The sequence below is a fragment of the Gymnoscopelus braueri genome (assembly GCF_963280865.1).
Source record: "Gymnoscopelus braueri genome assembly, chromosome: 22".
Classification (NCBI taxonomy): Eukaryota; Metazoa; Chordata; class Actinopteri; order Myctophiformes; family Myctophidae; genus Gymnoscopelus; species Gymnoscopelus braueri.
This window is the reverse complement of record NC_137624.1, coordinates 21,865,095-21,885,046: the sequence shown is the minus strand read 5'-3', so window position 1 is coordinate 21,885,046 and position 19,952 is coordinate 21,865,095. Positions and strand designations below refer to the sequence as shown.

The 19,952-nt window shown below is 41.0% G+C and overlaps 1 protein-coding gene across 1 annotated transcript; it reads left to right on the top strand.

The window, feature by feature from the left end:
* Positions 1–10,883: 10,883 nt before the first annotated feature.
* slc2a11l (solute carrier family 2 member 11, like) lies at positions 10,884–17,394 on the top strand (the record flags this gene model as incomplete). Its single annotated transcript, XM_080419337.1, has 11 exons — positions 10,884–10,985; positions 11,239–11,399; positions 11,579–11,703; positions 11,923–12,052; positions 12,490–12,638; positions 13,344–13,531; positions 14,297–14,407; positions 14,638–14,739; positions 14,876–14,951; positions 15,320–15,447; positions 17,179–17,394. The coding sequence occupies exons 1-11, from the start codon at positions 10,968–10,970 to the stop codon at positions 17,392–17,394; spliced, it is 1,404 nt and encodes a 467-aa protein (XP_080275463.1). The 5' UTR covers positions 10,884–10,967.
* Between the last annotated feature and the right edge of the window lie 2,558 nt (positions 17,395–19,952).

Below are 19,952 nucleotides of genomic sequence, written 5' to 3'. Positions count from 1 at the left end.
GATGAATGTCAGGAGGGTGGAGGACAGGTGAAAGTCTGTTGTGGGCAGAATGTGGGGGGAAGCTGACATTCAAGAGCAGAAAATGCTGTGGATGTAACAGCATCCTGAGTGACTTCCATGTGTATTTCAACTGTTGCCTAATCCTGGGTAACCAGGGGACTGGGAACTTGAAAGTACTGGTCCTGTTTGTTTATTTTTTGGGGGAGAACTGCACACTATTTCGGGGGAGAATTGTAACCAGAAAGGGAACTTAGGGAATGCACATCCACTGGTGGGTGCTTGGCTAAAGAGGCTTCAGTTCACTTCCAAAAGGTAGAGCCTGCACACCAAAGCAGGTAAAAGGTACTTCTTTATTAGCTGACAACGTTTCGATCCGTTGTGGATCTTCTGCAGGTCATGTGAAAATGCACACCGGTTTGCTTCCTTGTAGAATTGTAACCAGAACATGAACAGAAACCCTTCCCCGGTATACAATTACCAATTTGTAATCACTCATGAATAATGAGGTGCACAGTTAGCGTTCAGTGAACAACATTTACATTTACAGCAGATGCAAGCATTTTGCCCTCCATAATGCTTGCTAAAACACAAGATTTATCCTGTCCTGTGACTTGACAGCCAAGGTGACTTTGCTGTGTTGTTGGATAGGCATTAGTCATCTCTCTTGTAACACTGCTCCTTGATGTTCCTTGAGTTTATGTGCCATATAAATCATGCACATATAAAATGAAAAGGGCCTTAATTAATCACTCTCCATCAATGATAAATCATGAAAGATGTTGATCAATAATTCTGGTGAATAAAGTAAATAAATAGTTAATGTTACTATTGTGTGTCTCTGTGTTTGGCCTATATTACAGAGCAAGCCATGCTAAGATGATTATCACACCAAACCAATCATGTCTCCAAAAGCCACAAGGTAGAGCTGCCCTCTTGGAATTGGAACGTTCACGGTTCGATCCTGGGATCCTCCTGCCTGCATGAGCAGGTTGCTCCTCCTCAGCTGTTGGTGTGCAAATTGGTGAATGTAATGCACATTGTAAAGCACTTTGAAGAAAGGTGCATACATGCACCATTTTCCATTTCACAATTTCAGGAAATCAAGAGGAAATAGTAAGGTGGGGAAATAAATACCAGGGTGAGACACCCTTTCTCTTTAGATCACCTTTGAGCTCAAGTTATACTAATAATAATATTTAAGATTATATCTCTGAAATACTAACACTAACTACTATACTAAATACTAACATTAGGAATACATTTTGGCCAAATGTGAGAGAGGGTATGTCTTATCACAAAAGTTGTGAAGCCTATCACAATGTTGGAAATGTGTGTTAACTTGAGGTAAAGCAGAAACTAGAACCTATGTCCACGGCCTCCTCTTTTTCATCACTGAGCAGCACTGGTCCAAACAGTGCCTGGCTGGTGGTATGACATACAGTAAATGAAAATACTTTTGAAGCAAAGTGATCTTTTGATAGATGTATGTTCAACCTAAATCCTGTAATACACTGTATCTCTGATACCCCAATCCAGAGGGTGTTTAGCTGCTTCACTCTCGACATGTGAGCCATTTGTGCTGAGATGGAGATTTACTGAAGCAATCTGGCTTAAGAACCTCGCTCAAGGGCACGGAGACAGGCGCTCCCCACCTGTGATTCTGACCTCCAGGTTACCAGTTTATTTCCCTGACCAGAATGATGTACTGCTATTCTGCTGGTTCATTTGTTACTTGTCATCTGTAATACTGAAAAGGCTTGTATGGGAGGAGTTCACTCTCTAGTTTGGTCTGTCTGGCTTTGTATTTTATGCATGTATATCTTTCCTGGTCTATAAGACTCTGAGGATGAGCATTCCAATGCCTATAGTTTGAAGAGCCCTGCTGGCTCATGGTTTTAACTTGATTTGAAACATTTCGGGTGGAGTGTCTTCCTTGGCCTACTGGGAGTGTGCATGCAAGGTTGCGTTGCGACGCATCGTGAGCTTATACTAGGTAGATCAGCTATTTTTTGGTGCATGACACTGGCACACTGACACAACTAAGTATAAATCATGTTTAATCACACATACACATACACATACACACACACACACACACACACACACACACACACACACACACACACACACACACACACACACACACACACACACACACACACACACACACACACACACACACACACACACACACACACAAAACATTGGGAATGGTAGTGGAGATAATGGCTGGAACTCCACATTAACATTTTAATGTAAGTGGAGATCACAGTGTCTGAGAGTTGGCCTAAAGTGGAATAATGAATAGAGAAGCAAAGTCTTTGATACATTTTTTCCCCTTTTTTTTTGTTTTACTATTTCCCATTTGATAGACAGTATTTATGAAAGACCATAAAACAGCACTTGAGTCCAATAGCCCAGTGGTTCTCAAAGTGGGGTCTGGGCATGCCCAAGGGTCCTTGAAGGGGTTCCAGGGGGTCCCCAGCCAAACGAGTTCATAGAGTCGCAATCATTTTAATCACTTTAACCCTATTTTAAACTTAGGCTATTAACAGTTAGCCGGGCCTGGGCCGTAGCGTGACGGTCCAGGCACCCTAGGCTGCAATGCCAGCCTGACAGCGTGTCGTGGGTTCGACTCCCGTTCCCGACGACCTTTGCTGCGTGTCACCCCCCCCCATCTCTCTCCCCATTTCCTGTCAGCCTACTTTCACTATCCCTCTTTAAATAAAGGCATAAAAAAGCCCCCCCAAAAAAACTTTAAAGAAATCTTTGCCAATCTACAAGCTCACAATGGGTCGCATCGCGACGCAATGATCTTTGAAAAAGTTTGAATATATCAATATATTTATAGAATTTGTTTATATACAAACACAATACAAGAAGACAATATACAACAACACAAAATCAGACAATACTATCACTCAAATATGACAAAAAAACAAACAAACAAAAGATATACAATACAATACATACATACATAAAATAAGGGCACTTAATCTGGTATCACCCTCGAGTCCTCAAAACATCTGCAGAGAGTACAATTATCCAGCTCCAGACTCATCCGTTAGATGAGATAGATCATTGTCCTTGTGACATACTGAATAAATCGTCCCCAAAACAACTCTTGTTTATCTTTGTGTGTTATCTAATCTTTTCCAAAGTATTAGTTGTACTTTTCTGTAATTGTATTCTTGCTCTGTAAAGCACTTTGAGCTGCATTTCATGTCATGAAAGGTGCTATACAAATAAAGTTCATTATTGTCTCCGCCGGAGGCGGAGAGTATGTTTTCGCTTCGTCCCGCCGTGTGTTAGCTTGGCCCCTAGCCAAGCTAACATTGGTCAAGCTCCACGTGACACGTGACAATATGTTGACACCAATGCTTTTGATTGGCTAGAGGGACGCATGACGAAATAAAATCCTATAAATAGGTGTGTCACTTCAAAAAGCCATTACATTTTTTGAAGTGAGGTAAGACAGGATCAATCAGTCTTGATTGGAACAGTACCTTCCAGTAAAAATCACCCGTCCGTGCGTGTGTGTGTCCCTCTGAGAACACCTAACATTGGTCAGTTTCACGTGACATCACAATATGTAATATAAATATATAAATAGCTTAGACAGGAGAGGCTGAGATCACACAATGCAACTTTAACAACAGGACGCATTAAATACATTGTGCTCACGGCTGGGGAAGCTAAAACTGCTAATCATTGACGAAGTTTCCATGGTGGGTGCAGATCTTCTACATCACATTCACAAACGCCTTCAAGACATCACAGGCATACGCAGCTTAGAGTCCCGTTTTTGCAATGTCAGTATCCTCGCAGTCGGTGACCTGTACCAACTACCACCAGTCATGGCAAAACAAGTATTCGATACCCCTTCTGATGCCTATGTCAGACTACATGGTTCATTGTGGAAAGAAAACTTCCAACTATTTGAACTAACAGAAACGATGCGCCAGAAAGATGACCAACCCTTTGCAGAACTGCTTATGAGAGTTCGTACAAACACATGCTGTGCAGAAGACATTGCACTGCTACACACCAGAATCGTCTCTAAAACAGATCCCTCATACCCAAGTGACGCATTGCATGTCTTCAGAACAAATGCAGCCACAGATTCACACAATGGCGAAAAGCTAATAAAGTTGCCAACAGAAATATCCAACATCACCGCAATTGATTCACAAAAAGATTGTAAGACAGGACTAGTTAATGTTACACTATCAAGCAACCCATCGCATACAGGAGGCTTACGGGAGGTCGTGTCTGTAGCAGTTGGGGCCAGAGTCATCAGAGTCATGTTGACAACCAACATCAATGTCTCTGACATTGTTCCTCATCTCAGGGGTACATACATTACTTTAACATTCACCTTTTAACAAAGAACTTTTTGTTTAACTAAAAGATATATCTTTTACCCTACTGTATCTCATTAGTTATTGTTATGATAATATAATTGCTATGATATAGTAACATGTTCTATTTTAAGTAAGAATTAGAACATTCCTAGAGAACTATGGTTAAAGATAGGGTAAGTGATTTCATTTGATTAAAATAGCACGGTTCTGCCGGCGGAGACTTGTGCTCCGAGGAGCACATTTTCTAGTTATTATTATTATTAAAGGAAGGCTCACAGTTAACTCCTTAAACCGCATAAAAAAAACAAAAAACATTCTTCTCTTCTGGGGGTCCTTGGCACAAAAAAGAAATTCAAATGGGGCTCCGCAGCCAAATAATGTAGCCAAATACATATCAATTTGAGAGTCCTTGACATGAAAATGTTTGAGGACCACTGCAATAGTCTAGACATAGTTTCAGATATCACCCACCTGCATTCATTGCTATGCGCACATGAGCAGTGAGTGCTAAGTGCCTCCAGAGATCCCAGCAGAAATAAAGGGGAACTTGTAAAAGTCTCTCGGCCTTTTAAGCCTTTTAAGCTACACTGTCTGCCCGGCCTCCAATTCACACTCCAATAACAAGAAGATATTCTGCGTTTGACTCAGCCTGAAAAGGTCCTTGTAAAGTGAACCCGTGAGTCATCCATTATTCATGGTAATCAAGTGTTGCCATGCCTCACAGTCGACGAGAGGACCTTATGTACTTGGCATGACTCAAGCTTCCCAGGCTCCACTGCCAGGAATGCTCTGACCACTGTCAACCAGGACTCCAGTCTGTTCTGCAAGCTTGTATGCTGTGTTTGACAAAGGAGGGACACATGCTAAAGAAGAACGTGAATTCACTGCACTGCCGCCACCACATGGCCAACATTTTCAGTGCATTGCAGGTTTTCTGATGAAGGCATGACCAAGAGGCAGGGAAGTGAGAGGAACATTTTGTTTAGTTTTTTTCTCAGCTTTAAGCCACCTTAGGGTGATAACGAACACTACTGATTAGCCACAGTACTGATTTTGTTTCAAGATAAGTATGGACTGACCTTGTCTCTTGCGCCATCCACCACTATTTGTCCTTTGTTTATTTAATTGTTGTATTAAATCTTCTTGTTGGTATAATTACCACAGATCTTAAACATGTCAATTGCCACCTACTGTACCAGCTCAGTAGCCTTGTGGTTATAATGTCCGCCCTGAGGCTGGGAGGTTGGGGTTCAATGGCCCGGCTGGGTCAAACCAAAGACTATAAAAATCGTACCCAATGTCTCCCTGCTTGGCACTCAGCATCAAGGGTGGGGGAAAGTCCCTGTGATATACTATTGTCTTGTCCAGGGGGTATACTTGTAAATCAAGGCTGGGGGATGTACTTGGACATCAAGCTGCCTCACGCTACAGAAACAGAGCCCCCAGGCCCCTGACCTATGGGCCACATGGCTTGTTGGTTTCTAAGGCCAGAGACTTTGCCACCTACTCTAATGCAACAATCACGTTTTGGATTTTAGGTCCAAACTAAAACTTGGCCTAACAGGAACCTTCCCACAACCTGAACATCGAATATCGTTGCTCCAATTTATCAGGCTTAAATGTTCCATAGTATTATTTCAGTGTGTTCTCTTCAATACAACAATTAGATCAATTTAATGCCCTAGTAATTCAGTGAAGCATCTCTTCATACACACCAATACAAGCTTATCTTTACTTAGAATAGAATGACCTCTAATAAGTAGTGTGCTATACACTCACTTATACTTTAGGTGCACTAGGCTTTATCTCATCCCTAACTGCACTGAGTTGTACTGTTTCCGGGGGCATCTAAAGTTAATACATTACATGTATAAAGCATGATCAAATATTCATCCTTTTGTATGTATCCATATTTATCTTGGCTGCTGTGATTGAATTTCCCCCAGCAGGATCAATAAAGTGCAATCTAATCACATTTTTAGCATTTAATTCTAAGAGATCCTGTCCATCTGTCCCCGATAGCCGTCTTCCTATCTTTATTAACATTCTCCATTCGCTAATCAGGCGCCTGGAGTTTTTAGCCGCTACATTAATGTCCTTTTAGAGGTCATTTTACGATCTGCCTTCTATGGTTTTATGCACTGTGGTGAATTTAGCGTCTCTTGTCCATTGTCCGTTGTCAATTGTTTTCCTCAAAAACCAATGTCCTCAGTCTACATATACCCATATAGATGCCCCTAATCGAGCAGGCCATTTTTTCATTCCTTTATTTTTTATGTATGAAAAATATTCAACAAAATATGACGATTATGCTAAATTATTCTCAAATAACAGCAATTAAGTGATTATGTAACAATTGTGGCAGGCCTAGTTCAGAGCTAATCCAAACACAGAACACAGACAAGACAAGGTGAGGTTTAAGAAGCTTTATTTGTAACGGATGGCTGGGAGTTGATGAGTGAAATATGCGTAATATGTTCCCTCAACTCTTAGTCAGGGGATATTAGCCGAAAGATTTCCAATCTTGGAATAAATTCCTTACCAAAAAGAATCTTCACCAATGTGTTTGTAAAGGTGTCTAGTAACACATCTCACAAAGACTGAAATTCAGTTTCCCTAGGAGAATTTTTGACAGCTGCTGAAAGTTGGGGTACCCACGGCCATCGCCATCCTTGTCCAGGTATACTTTTTGTGTAAAAAGCCCATTGGGCTGTTTTTAGCCCAAGGAGTGGTTTTGGTGCAAAACAAATGCTTGCAATGGATTCAGAATCATAAAAACACCCTAGTTTGACCCCTCACATGCTACTTAAAACAGAATTAAAATTAGATTTTTTTTGCCCTGCATGTTAATGCAGGGAAATGGTGGGTACCCCAACTTTCAGCACCTGTCAAAAATTATCCTAGGGAAACTGAATTTCAGTCTTTGTGAGATGTGTTACTAGACACCTTTACAAACACATTGGTGAAGATTTTTTTTGGTAAGGAATTTATTCCAAGATTGGAAATCTTTCTGCTAATATCCCCTGACTATCTATGTTCCCTCAGCCCTATGTTCCCTCAAAACTAACACTAACCTCAATACCCCACAAAATATAGGGCTGAGGGAACAAATGACATGACCCTGATGTGGGCAGCCGATGTGCTATGAATCACCTAATTCAATGGAAAGAAATTACATCCAAATGTCCCCCCCCCAATTGTACAATCTCTACAACCTGCACACCCGGGTTACACAAATTATTCCCCACATGGCATGCAAACAGGTTAGCAGGCGAACGAGCAGGCAGGCAGATGAGGAATGATCCAGAGGAAAGACAGTACAAACTTGTAGTCAAACAAGAAGAAATTATTGCAATGGGTTGAAATTATCACTAACTAAGGAGGTCTGACATGTGTCACTACCACTAAAGCTGAAACAACAATCTGATTGAGCAGGGGTCTTCAACGTTTTTCAGGCCAAGGACCCCTTAGCTGAGAGAGAGATGAAGCAGGGACCCCTACTAGGCTCCATATTGTATCAAATTGTGTTGCAGATTAAGATTTTTCATAGATTTCATATAAGTTGGATTCATGTTAATGTGCGTTTTCAGACATTTTATATAATAATAATCAAGTGTCTTTCACACTGCACTTGGTCTGCTCCTTTCCCCCTCTACACTAAACCTCTTTGCCGAAAATAGCCGATCTACCAGCTCACAACGCCTCACAAGTAGTTAATGTAAAGAGGAAGAAATCCTATCACACAAAGATTTGGTGGCCCCCTGTAGTAACTGACGACCCCTTGCACCCCGTTGAAGACATAAGAAGAATGTGAATGAAGAGCCAGGGTTTATAAGCAGGTGAGGTGATGAGCTGATGGGTGACAGGTGTGTTGGCTGAGGGAGGTGAAGATGAGCTGATTGAAGACAGGTGTCCAAGATCCAGATGAATGACTAACACGCCCACGCACACACACACTGTCACACAGAAGGAGAGAGAAACACAAGGAAAGATACTATTACTGGAGCCAGAATAAGACAGCGGAATATCCAGCTGTGCTCCTTCAGACCATATCCATGGTTTTGACTGTGCATATCCAGCAGCTGCTGGATGGTGTAGGCCAGATGGTCATCATCAATGATGTTGGAGAGAGGGGACATTGGGTTAGTGGTTAAAGTTTTCAACTGAGAAACATGGATGGTGTGGTGAATTCTCAATTCATTCCAAAAGCTGGTATGAGCTTGAGTTTGACGACAGAAGGGTTAATGATGCCGTCTGTATCACATGGACCAATGTAGGCTACTGTGTGGTTGTGTGTTTTCTTTCTCTTTTTTTCATCAGAGTATATCTTTAAAGGGAGATCTTTGGAAGACAAGACAGACAGACAGATAGATAGTTAGAATAATGTATGAACCATATAAAAATATATGCATAAATATGTACAATCTACCAGTAATATGGGCATCCATCTATTGTCCATGAATGGATATACTGTATATGCACACTATCAAGAGTGGGTATGATGTGAGGCTGATATGTGTCAGCACACCACTACACAGTGAGAATGTGGATTAATGGTTACACTCAATCTATAATGAATATAATGACAAATACAATCTATTAAACTGGTGAAACATGTACCACAGATAGCTAGAAAGCCAAAGTTTATGACCTGTTTGGTAGTTGGGTGCTGGGGTATGTTTGCGGTTGACAATGCAATGTTGTGGTCAGCAGAGCAGAGCAGGGTGAATCGGGTACTCCTCTAAACCCTGCAGCAGCTGTGGATATGGACTTAAGGGACAGCAATTTCATCCTGCTGGGCTGGAAACAGAGGTGACTCATAAAGGGCCCATTATACTTAGTTGTGCACGGGTCTTGCGCACCGAAAATAGCCGATCTACAAGCTCGTAGCTTGTAGCTTGGCTATTTTAAACTAAGTCTAAATCGCCCATACACGAAGGAACACTCAAGGGGGACAAACCGGTGGCTGTGCTCGACAAGGAGTTGTGTGTGTGTTCAACTGCACAGCCTTGGATAATCTGTCCACTATGGTGGGGGATGGTTGTGCTGTTACCCTGAGATGGTGGTACTCAGTAACGAAGTACCATGTAACCACTGGCTTAAGGGATGGGGGTTTGGGCCACTCTGCCACTTCCTGGATCTTTTCCAGGCCTTTTTCTGTCTGCAACTGCACACTCTCAATGATGCAAGTGCAACCCAGGAAGCTGACAGAGCTGACATAGAACTCACATTTCTCTGCTGTAACAAATAGCTTGTTATCCAGGATTCTATGAAGAACCTGCCTGGCATGCTGGATGTGTTATTGAAGGTTCCATAAAGAAATCTGAATCAAGGTAGACAAAGATGATTTGATGAAGTCATGGAGGATGTCCTTCATTACGGATTGGAAAACGGTGGTTATTAGATCTTAATGGCATGGCACAGTATTCAAAGTGGCAGAACGGTGTGTTAAAGGCTGTCTCCCATACATTTATTTTGAAGAAAGATTTTTGTGTGCATGTGTGAAGATGGTGGCTCCCTGGAGTGGTACTAAGGCAGAGCTGTTCAAGGGAAGATGATTTTAGTTCTTTACCGTGATTATGTTTAGGCATAGTAGTCGATGCAGGGGCATAGGGAACAGTCCTATGGAGACAAAGAAGGCGCCTGAAAGACGATGGCTCCATGAGACCAGCAGCTAAGGAGTCATGGATTTTAGTTCCATTGCTTCCCTTTCAGGTTCGTCCGTGAATCCACTCTGACTTACTAGCTTAGAGTTGATCATAAATTATTTAAAAGGTGGGTAAATGGTGTTTACTCTACTACACCCCTGCTTGGGCCTTGAGACAAAGTAAATAATTTCAGTACAGAGTTATATTTCAACCAAACTAGTTAGACATTTGAAGTATTTTGGCCAGACCCGAGTCAGGACAAACCTCACCACACTATAGCAATGTCACATTCCCTGGCACTTCTGGTAAGACATCATTTAAATGATTAATTAATGGAGGTACTGTTATTCTTATTAGTGATTAATGAGTGAGTGTCTATGATCATCTCCTAGAATTTGAAACGTGTGTTTTCTAGGTCTATGAAACGTAAGAAACATGCCCAGTAGCATTTAGAAATGTAATGGAAATATGTTAATTGGCATGTTTTAAATAGTCCAATATTTATTTTGGGCGTTGCTAAAGCGATGTACCTTCAGCCTGGGGAATAATAATCCAAGTAAGAACTGTAACTAGCTAAAGCAATAACGGGGACTTAAAAAACGACTATTTAACTTTGAACACTGATCAGTGATCGCTATTAAAAACGATAATGATGATAATTGCCGATGGCTTAAACTGTGTGTACAGTTTAGGTCAGAATTACACGGTTTCACATTTCATAAAATTATTTCTGCTTGCTTTAAAATCCCAACAATGTCCTACTTGCCCAAGTCAACAATTATCTGAGCTGCTAATAAGTAAACGGAAGAACCCATTTGTGTGAGATAAAATGTGATTAATATTTATTTTTGGCACTTATGGTAACTTTTCACAGTTACAGTCCCCTGTTGTAATTGCTGCCATTTTCATCTCTGGCATCGGAGGCACATTCCAGTATGGTTTTCATATATCTGTTATGACTTCACCTTCATCTGTAAGTATAACCAGTCAAACGTTCAAGTTAAAACACACATTTGGATTACTTGGTTTATAAAACTAGAGTAGTTTGTGACACATTTATGTAACAAGCTATGCTGCATATATGACCCTATAACTTAAATGAGTAGTTCACCCAAAAAATTACTTGCTTCATGAAGTAAATTTTTTGGGTGAACCACTCCTTTTTAAAATGAAAGTATAATAATCCACCAATGATTATGTACTTGATAGCAAGACTTCTTTTGTAGTTTATAAAGGAGCTGGTGAACATAACATGCCTGCAGCGATATGGGCTTGCCTTAGAGCAGTGGCATATCTCTATCATTTGGTCCTTCCTTGTCTCAATCTTCTGCATTGGGGGACTAGTGGGGTCCATGTGTGCTGGTCCACTGTCAGCAAACTATGGCAGGTGAGTACATTTAGCACATGCAGTGTATTTCTTTGAAGGACTATGGTACGGTCTTCAAATGACTATACTTTAAGGGAAACTTGCAAATGATCTTTTGGTTATTACTTTCTCTACATTTAGAAAAGGATGTTTTGCCTCTCCTCACCAGTTTGTCCTTTACACACCTTTGCACCTGCCAGAAAGCAATGCCTGTTGCTGAACAATCTTCTGGCCATTAGCGGAGCTGTTTTGATGCTGCTGAGCAAAGCAGCCACGTCCTTTGAGATGATCATGGCTGGTCGCTTCGTCTGTGGCATCAGTGCAGGTAGACCCAAGAGAAAACGCATTACCCCTTACGTTTTCCTTTTATGTCCTCATGGATGGCTGCTCCATCACTCCTAGGCCCGGCCTCCTTTACAGACAATCAATTTCAATTTGAACATGTGGCTATTATATTGCTTAGTCTCCGTAGGTCATTAGTCAAACGGTTATTGATTATGGATGGATCCCATAATGTATGACACCCCCCTGTGGTCTCCCCTAGGAGTGAGTCTGACTGTTCACAGCTTGTACCTGGTGGAATGCGCCCCCAAGAGGCTGCGAGCCATGGTGGGTGTCAGCATTGCTACCTTTGTCTCCACGGGGAAGTTCTGTGGACAGCTGTTAGGGATCAGGTGAGGCACCCGGCGTCATAGATACCGTTGAGTGTCTTTTAATGAGTCAGGTGGCATTGGGTTCAAGTGTCAGCTGACATGTGACCCTAGAAGAATATGTGTCCATTTGAAATATGATCTTTTTATTTTACTTAATGTTTTTTCTTCTTCTTTAAAACAGTTAGCTGATGTTGTCTCCCACAAATAGGAACATTTTCATCATCATACCACAAAGCCTACATTATTTGGTAAAGCATCGTTGAAAGTAAATGGTAAAGTCAACAAAATAATCTTCTTAATTTCTAAAACTAGATTTAGAGCTGCAAAATTCCTGAACGACACCCAATAAAGTGTGTGTGTGTGTGTGTTTATAGGTAGCCATGTTGTAGCACTGAGACAGCACACCTGCTCTATGATGATAGAGATGATAATAAGTGATGATGATGGTGTTCTTGCAGTGAGCTGCTGGGGACCCAGGACAGGTGGCCATGGCTTCTTGGTTTCAGTGGTTTCACCGCTGTGCTCCAGCTCCTCACCCTGCCATTCCTGCCAGAGTCTCCAAAATACCTGCTGCTGGGCAGGGGAGACCGCCAGGGTTGTGAGAAAGGTTTGACCTATTTGTAAAGAGAGCTTTCATGACACTTTCATGTCAAGGCGCCCGAAATTGACATCGCCGGACACCACTTTGAGAACCACTTACGTAGACAGACATACTGTACATAAACACAGTTTGATTCAACTGGAGAGCTGAGTTCCATGTCCTTCCTCCACTATGCCCAGAAATGCAGTGGTGTAAAGTAACTATAAGTACATGAATTCAAGTTCTTGTACTTAAGCACAATTTTGAGGTACTTTTACTTCAATGGAGTATTTCCAATTTTCAATACTTCTACTTCTACTCCATTACATCTCAGAGGCAAATATTGTACTTTTTACTCCACTATACAATTATTTGAAAACTTTAGTTACGAGTTACTTTGTAGATTTTGATTATTGTTTCAAAACATACATTAACCACTTCAGCTCACAATGCGTCGCATCCCGAGCCTATTTTCAAAAGATTTACAGACATTTTATACATTTGAACATGTGTGAAATAGGACATTCTGTATAATGAGTACTTTCATTTTTGGTACTTAAAGTACATTTTGATACCAATACTTTTGTACTTCTACTCAAGTAAATTTTTAATTCCGGACTTTCACTTCTACATTGCAGTATTGATACTTTTACTTCAGTAAAAAAATAATTGAGTACTTTTTCCACCACTGCGGAACTGCACCATGTTATTTTTTGTACCCCCCTCCCCCAGCTATTAGGAGGCTATGGGGCAACAAGGACTACAGTGAGGAGGTGGAGGAGATGTTTGAGGAGCATGTGGCGTTGCAGGGGGTTCGCAACCACACAGTGATGGAGCTGATCTGCAACCCATCTATGCGCTGGCAGCTTCTTACCATCCTGGTTACCTTCACCACACTTCAGCTCTGTGGCATCAACGCTGTGAGTATTTGGAAAACATTTTGAAACACTTTTGTCACGGACCCCCAAAGTGATATGTATTTTGTGCCAGGGACCCCCATACAAGATTTGTAAAATATTACCAGCGACGTGTTGTGAGCTTGCAGATCGTCTATTTTCAAATCGCTTACATAGGGTTAAAATGGTTAAACTGATTTCAATGCTATATTAACACATTTTCCTGGGGACCCCCTGGAACCCGTTCAAGGACCCCTAGGGGTCCCCGGACCCCACTTTGAGAACCACTGCTGTAAGTGGCACACCACAGGCCAGGCCTGGATGGGATTCATTATGAAATAGTAACTCGGCTATTAATTTGCATGCACTTTTGATTCAATTAATTGAGAGCCTTAATGCCTTAATCCTCAGTATTAATGGAATGGAATGTGTGGGGATAATGGAGTAATTTATGATGTATGTTCAATGCTTAATCAACCCACTACACTTATTAAATTAAGAATTAATAATATTATAGATAGACATTAAAGCCCCTTGACCAAAAGAGCTGCTCACAAAACTATTCACTATTCACTACCATTTTAGGCTATAGATGGTATGATAACAAAAACAAAAGAATTGTTAAGTCTTCAAGGGAAATGGACCAGTATTTAGAGGGTGTGTGGTGGTTGCAGTTGCATCAGTGTAATTAAAGGACATTTTGTGTGATGTTGTGTAATATCATATAATGTAATATGTCATAACTATGTAACTATGTCATATAACTTGTCTACTGAATGTCCTCTTCAGGTGTACTTTTATTCATTTGAGGTGTTCCGTGCTGCTGGAATTCAAACTCACCAGCTGCGTTATGCTGCTTTAGGAATGGGGCTATGTGAGCTCTCTACCTCTATAGCCTGTGTAAGTCCCATTTCTATGACATTCTCATTCTCACACTTTATCAAGGAATAACTGTAAAACACCTACATTTGGAGTTTAGAATTATATTCTCCAACGTAAATGAATGATGAACCCACATACTAATATATGCTAACAGCACCCCCATGTGGTTCACTGGCTTCATTACCCATTAACATTTTCGGTGACTGTATCAACTTTTAGTACTGGTTACATTTCTCTTTGCCTTGCAGTTCATAGTTATTGAGAGCACTGGGAAAAAGGTGCTCCTTTTCAGGGGTTACATAGGCATGGCTACCACCCTGGGCCTCCTCACCATCACTCTCTACCTGCAGGTAAGCCACCACCACACCACATGATCTGCATTGATACAGTTACAGCCTGCTAAAGTAACTGACATTGTCATTGTGACAGAGAAAAATGTTCTCTTACCATGCGCTATGAAAACGGTGCATGTCAATGTTTCTTCAGGGTCAGGTCACCTGGATGCCATACTGTAGCCTGGCTCTCATCTTCATCTTTATCATATTCTTCTCCAGTGGACCTGGTACGTGTGTGATGACCTATAGATCACTACATAATGTGAAACGTTTCCTGTTTTCAACTAAAATAAATAATAAACCAATAGAGGCTATCTTATTGTAGTTTATGTTGGTTTATCAACCACTCAAGCCCAACGTATGTATATACTTTGTTGTATGACGAATAGTGAACATAGCTGATCTACAAGCATACAATGCGATCATATGACACATTGTAAGTTTGTAGATCAGCTTTTTTTGTGTCTATTTGGGGGATGTTTTTTATTTAAAAGAAAAACGTTTTGACATTTGGGGGGGGGGGGGGGGGGAATATTTTGAAAATTTTAGAAAATGTAGATCTTCACCTATTGACCTTTTTCTCTTGGCTCTTAAGCTGGGGTGACAGCCCCTCTTCCAGGGGAAATCTTCACCCAGTCCTTCAAATCAGCAGGATACACCACTGCCTGCACCCTGAACTGGACTGGTCTGTTTCTGTTGGGGATGCTCTTCCCTCTGATAGTGGTGAGAATATTGTATCTCTTGCCAGATCTTGTCAGGCATATCTTGCCAAATCTTGTCAGGCATGTCAGGCATGTTTTCGCTCTGTCTGTCCGACCTGTCCTTGTGTGTCTGTCCGTCCGTCCGTCTGTCTGTGAGCAGCTAATCTCCGGCACTGTTGGACAGATCGGTGTGAAACGGTCGCCATTTTGCAGTCACTGTGACAACCGTTATAAATAAGGAAGCACTGTATCAATAATATGATAAAGCACACCACCCTCGAGTGTAATATTGCGATTGCCGATTATACAACAGTTGCCATCAAAATAAAAGATATCAAAATATATTCATATTGCGGGACATTTCTCTCTCAACATAACAACCTTTCTGCGAGAGTTATCGCTATCCTGGGGTCCGTCTGTTATACTCAGCCACCGTGAGACAACTTTTCTAAGACTGGACAGTAACACATAGAAACAAAACGTAACTGTTAGCTCCTCCTCCTTGTATTGACGATATTCTATAGAAATTAAAACATTTTTAATGCCAGATTTAACGACTACAGCCGCAAACTTCCCATGTAAACTGCTAGCCTAGCCAGTATAGCCACTAGCCGGCTCTGCGAGACTCTGTCTGATCAACACAACAGATGTTTATATTTTGATGGTGTGCTGTCATGCTCGTTTGAGCACAGGTAGAGAGCTTAAATGTGTTTGGGAATGTTGTTGAAGGTTATGTTATTTCGTCAGCTGACACCCAAGCCATACAACATTTATTTGATATCTCCGACAACTGATCTCAGCAGTTTTGCTTCCAAGTTGGAAATGTGTACATTTTAACTCCCAACGTCTGAACACTTGCTATTGAACGACAGACAAGTTAGAGATGGAAGATAATGTACACAGTCTACACACCACTGTCATGACGAGTACTTGCTGCTTGCTAGACAATAAGCGTAGAACTACACAGTCTGACGTTGCTGCGCGTCAAACTGGTCAGACTGGAAATTGGCGTCGAAAGTGGGCGGAGTTACCGCGATTCTTAACTCTGACGTCACTAAGCCCCTTCCCTATAGTCATCTCTATAGTCATCTATAGTCATCTATACTACAGTCATCTCTATAGTCATCTCTCGTCCAATAAAAATATTTTTTTCCTGGATTCCTTGGATCCTCACTCTCCATATAGGCCCCGGCCGAGGAGCACACTTTTCTAGAGTATTATTATTTTAAAAACATGAAAATAGTGACAATAGCTGCTATACAAACTCATAACATGGCACAACGTGACAGGTTGTGACACTCTTGTATGATGAAGAAGGGCATTCATTTATGAAAGAAAAGTTGAAATATGGACATGCAAGGTTTCTGCCTGACAGCAACGATATGGAGAATCTACATTGACTTAAAAAAAAGGCTGCTGATGGCCTTGTGGTTAAGACGCAAACCACGTATAGACTAGTGACTTGCACGTTCAATTCCCAAGCCCAATGACTTTTGCTGCGTGTCACTCCCAGACTCTCTCTGTTTCCTGTCACTCTCCACTGTACTATACAAATAAAGGCAGAAAAGCTCCAAAATATATATATGTATATTTAAAAACAAGCTAAAGAAATCTTGGATTATAATACTAAACTATAATCAGGTCACAATCAACTGAATTCATCAAGTAAAACTGAAAGAAGTGTCATTACACACACTGTGCTACTTATGCTCCCTTTGTTATATTTATTCCCTATATCTGCCTTGTTTTTCAGGAGCACCTGGACTACTTTTGCTTCCTCATATTCCTGTGTTTCTGCTTCCTCTCTGGGTTATTTGTGTGGTTCAATGTTCCAGAGACCAAGAATCGGACTGCCCTGGAGATCGCTGTAGAATTCCAAAAGATGCACCCAAAAACTGAATCGTTGCGACGAAGAAGATTCAATCTGCCGACAGCCAATGAAACACAGATATGTCAGACCCGACTATGATTCTACTCACAATAGGGCTGAATCCATAGAATCACACAGGCTTATAATGTGTGCTGTATGCACTACAACATTGGTTCTTAACCTTTTCTGGATCAGGTTCTCACTTGAAAATCTCAAAAGCACTCGTGGCCCACCCATCTGATCCCACTTAACATGGCTGCCGTGTTAAGTTGCCAGATGGATGGGGCACGTGCATTTTCAGAGAATGTTTATTTTAATGATCAATCAATTCATTGTGTTCCGGCTTGGATCAATGGAACTGACGTAGCATACGTTAAGTTCCTATATAGCAGTATCACAGTGAAAGCCTTTTTTTTAAAAATGTTATATTATCATTCAAATCTTAGCCAATTATTTGGGGCCCCTCCTCCCAGCCCACCAGTGGGCCCTGGCCCACATTTTGAGAACCACTGTGTACGACAACCTGCTTGTATTGTACAACCTGTATTGTACCTGCACAGAAAATATAATGTAAACCGGATATAATGTACCCTGTGTGGAGTCATATTATTGCTAATCTCTCAAGAACAGATTCTGCTCTGCGTTTGAATCTGTCGGGGGGGGTTCGTCAGATCAGGAAGCAGGCCGCGCTTTACCCAATCAAATGTAGTGGGCGGGATTTACTTGTCCGTCGATCCTTCCCCACTCGAAACAAACCGAAACTAATTTAATAATAGCGTCCACGGAGCAGACAAAACCACGGAAAGATATTCACATTTTAACTTGCTCTTTCATCATAGAAACAAGTGGGTTTATAACCAAAACGATCCATGTTCTCTGGGGGAAGTGGTGTTAGTGTTCCGTGTAGAAATATTGTTAGTGGGAATGAAAACATAGTCGCACCACCGGAAGTGATGCGCTGAAGGCAGACCAAAACCCCGGTTTCCTTGCGCACGGGTGCTACGTCAACTTCCTCCCAGAGCCAACTGAGATAGTCAAAAACAGCAGAGGGCGCTGTTTTTCCTTTTCATTTGGCGCTGGGTTCCCAGATTGTATTATTGCTGATCATTGCTCACAATAATTACATAATGATTATTTTTGCCACAGAATATATAGTCACCTTCACTATTATTGACTCCCTTGATAATTATGCAGAAAAGGGACTGTAAGGGAGGGGGGCGCACATGATGGGACATACTGCAATTACTATTATTTTTTATCCAGCCTACTTTATTAGTTATTCAATGGTATCCACCAAAAAACATTTAGCAAGTTATGTTTCTATATATGCTATATTTATTATTTGATGTCTTATGTTGAAATATGATTATTCAGTTTGAGTTATGGTGGAGTTGCATGTTTTCATTAACCAATGATTTTTCAATTGTGTTCCACATGAAAAATGAAGACTAACATCCATTATAACAGTTAAAGCACTAAGAAAACTGTGATAAGGTAAGGAGCATGGTGGCTCACAGTGTTAAGATGCTTTCTACATATTCCCAAGGTCTTGTGTTCAAATCCCACCAAGGGTGGCCTACTCTTTACTGCAAAGCATGTTTTGAAGACTAACATCCATGATAAAAGTTAACATACAAGGAAAAGTGTGATGAGGTAAGGGGCATGGTGGCTCACTGTGTTAAGACGCTCTCTGCATGTTTCCAAAGTCCTGTGTTCAAATCCCGCTTTCTCCTGTTGTTTTGAAGACTAAGGGCACGGTCACTGCACTTTTATTTTACCTATGGGGCGGAATCTGCCAATGCTTTGTCAATGCAAATGCATGGATTCATGGTCTCGCGCATCTTTCGTGCGAATCCACGCATTTACATTGACAAAGCATTGGCAGATTCTGCCCCATAGGTAAAATAAAAGTGTGGTGTGACCGTGTCCTAACATATACTAACACTGAGTGAAGGAAAAAGGTCAAATACCACAATGTAGAAATACTACAGAGTAGCTTGTAACAGTCTGGTATTCAAAATTGACTTGAGGAAAAGTACAAAAGTATTGGCATCAAAATATACTTAAAGTACCAACAGGAAAAGTACTCATTATGCAGAATGTCCCATTTCACAAGTTTTCAAAATGTACGAAAATCTTTTGAAAATAGCAGATCTGCAAGCTATCAAAATTCTACAAGGTTAGATATTCCATTATCATCTTCCATGCCAGCGTGGCTCAAGAAATAAGGTCAGGGGTTTATAAACCGAAGGTTCTAGATTCAAAACTCAAAAACAACTCGACGAACAACCAAAACAAATGAAAGCTGGTGTATAAAAAAAAAAAAAAAAAAAGATGAATCTACAGATACATCCACTGATGACAAGGGTTCATTATGACAACTGAGATTTAGGTTATTGTTTAAAACCATCATTTGGACAAATCTGATTTACTCTTTCATTGACAGCAAACAGAGATGTGTAGCCTATCTGTGACATTAAAAATCATTTTTTATCTTTTAGTTTTAGTCAACCATAGCCAGATTTATTTAATCAAGTAGCCTACATCTGCTTTGCAATTTTTCAAACAGTGTGGCATTATGGCCACAGCTTCACCTTGATTTGCTGAATTAAGTTTAATTAAAAAAATACCACTGTACACTCATGACATGCAACATA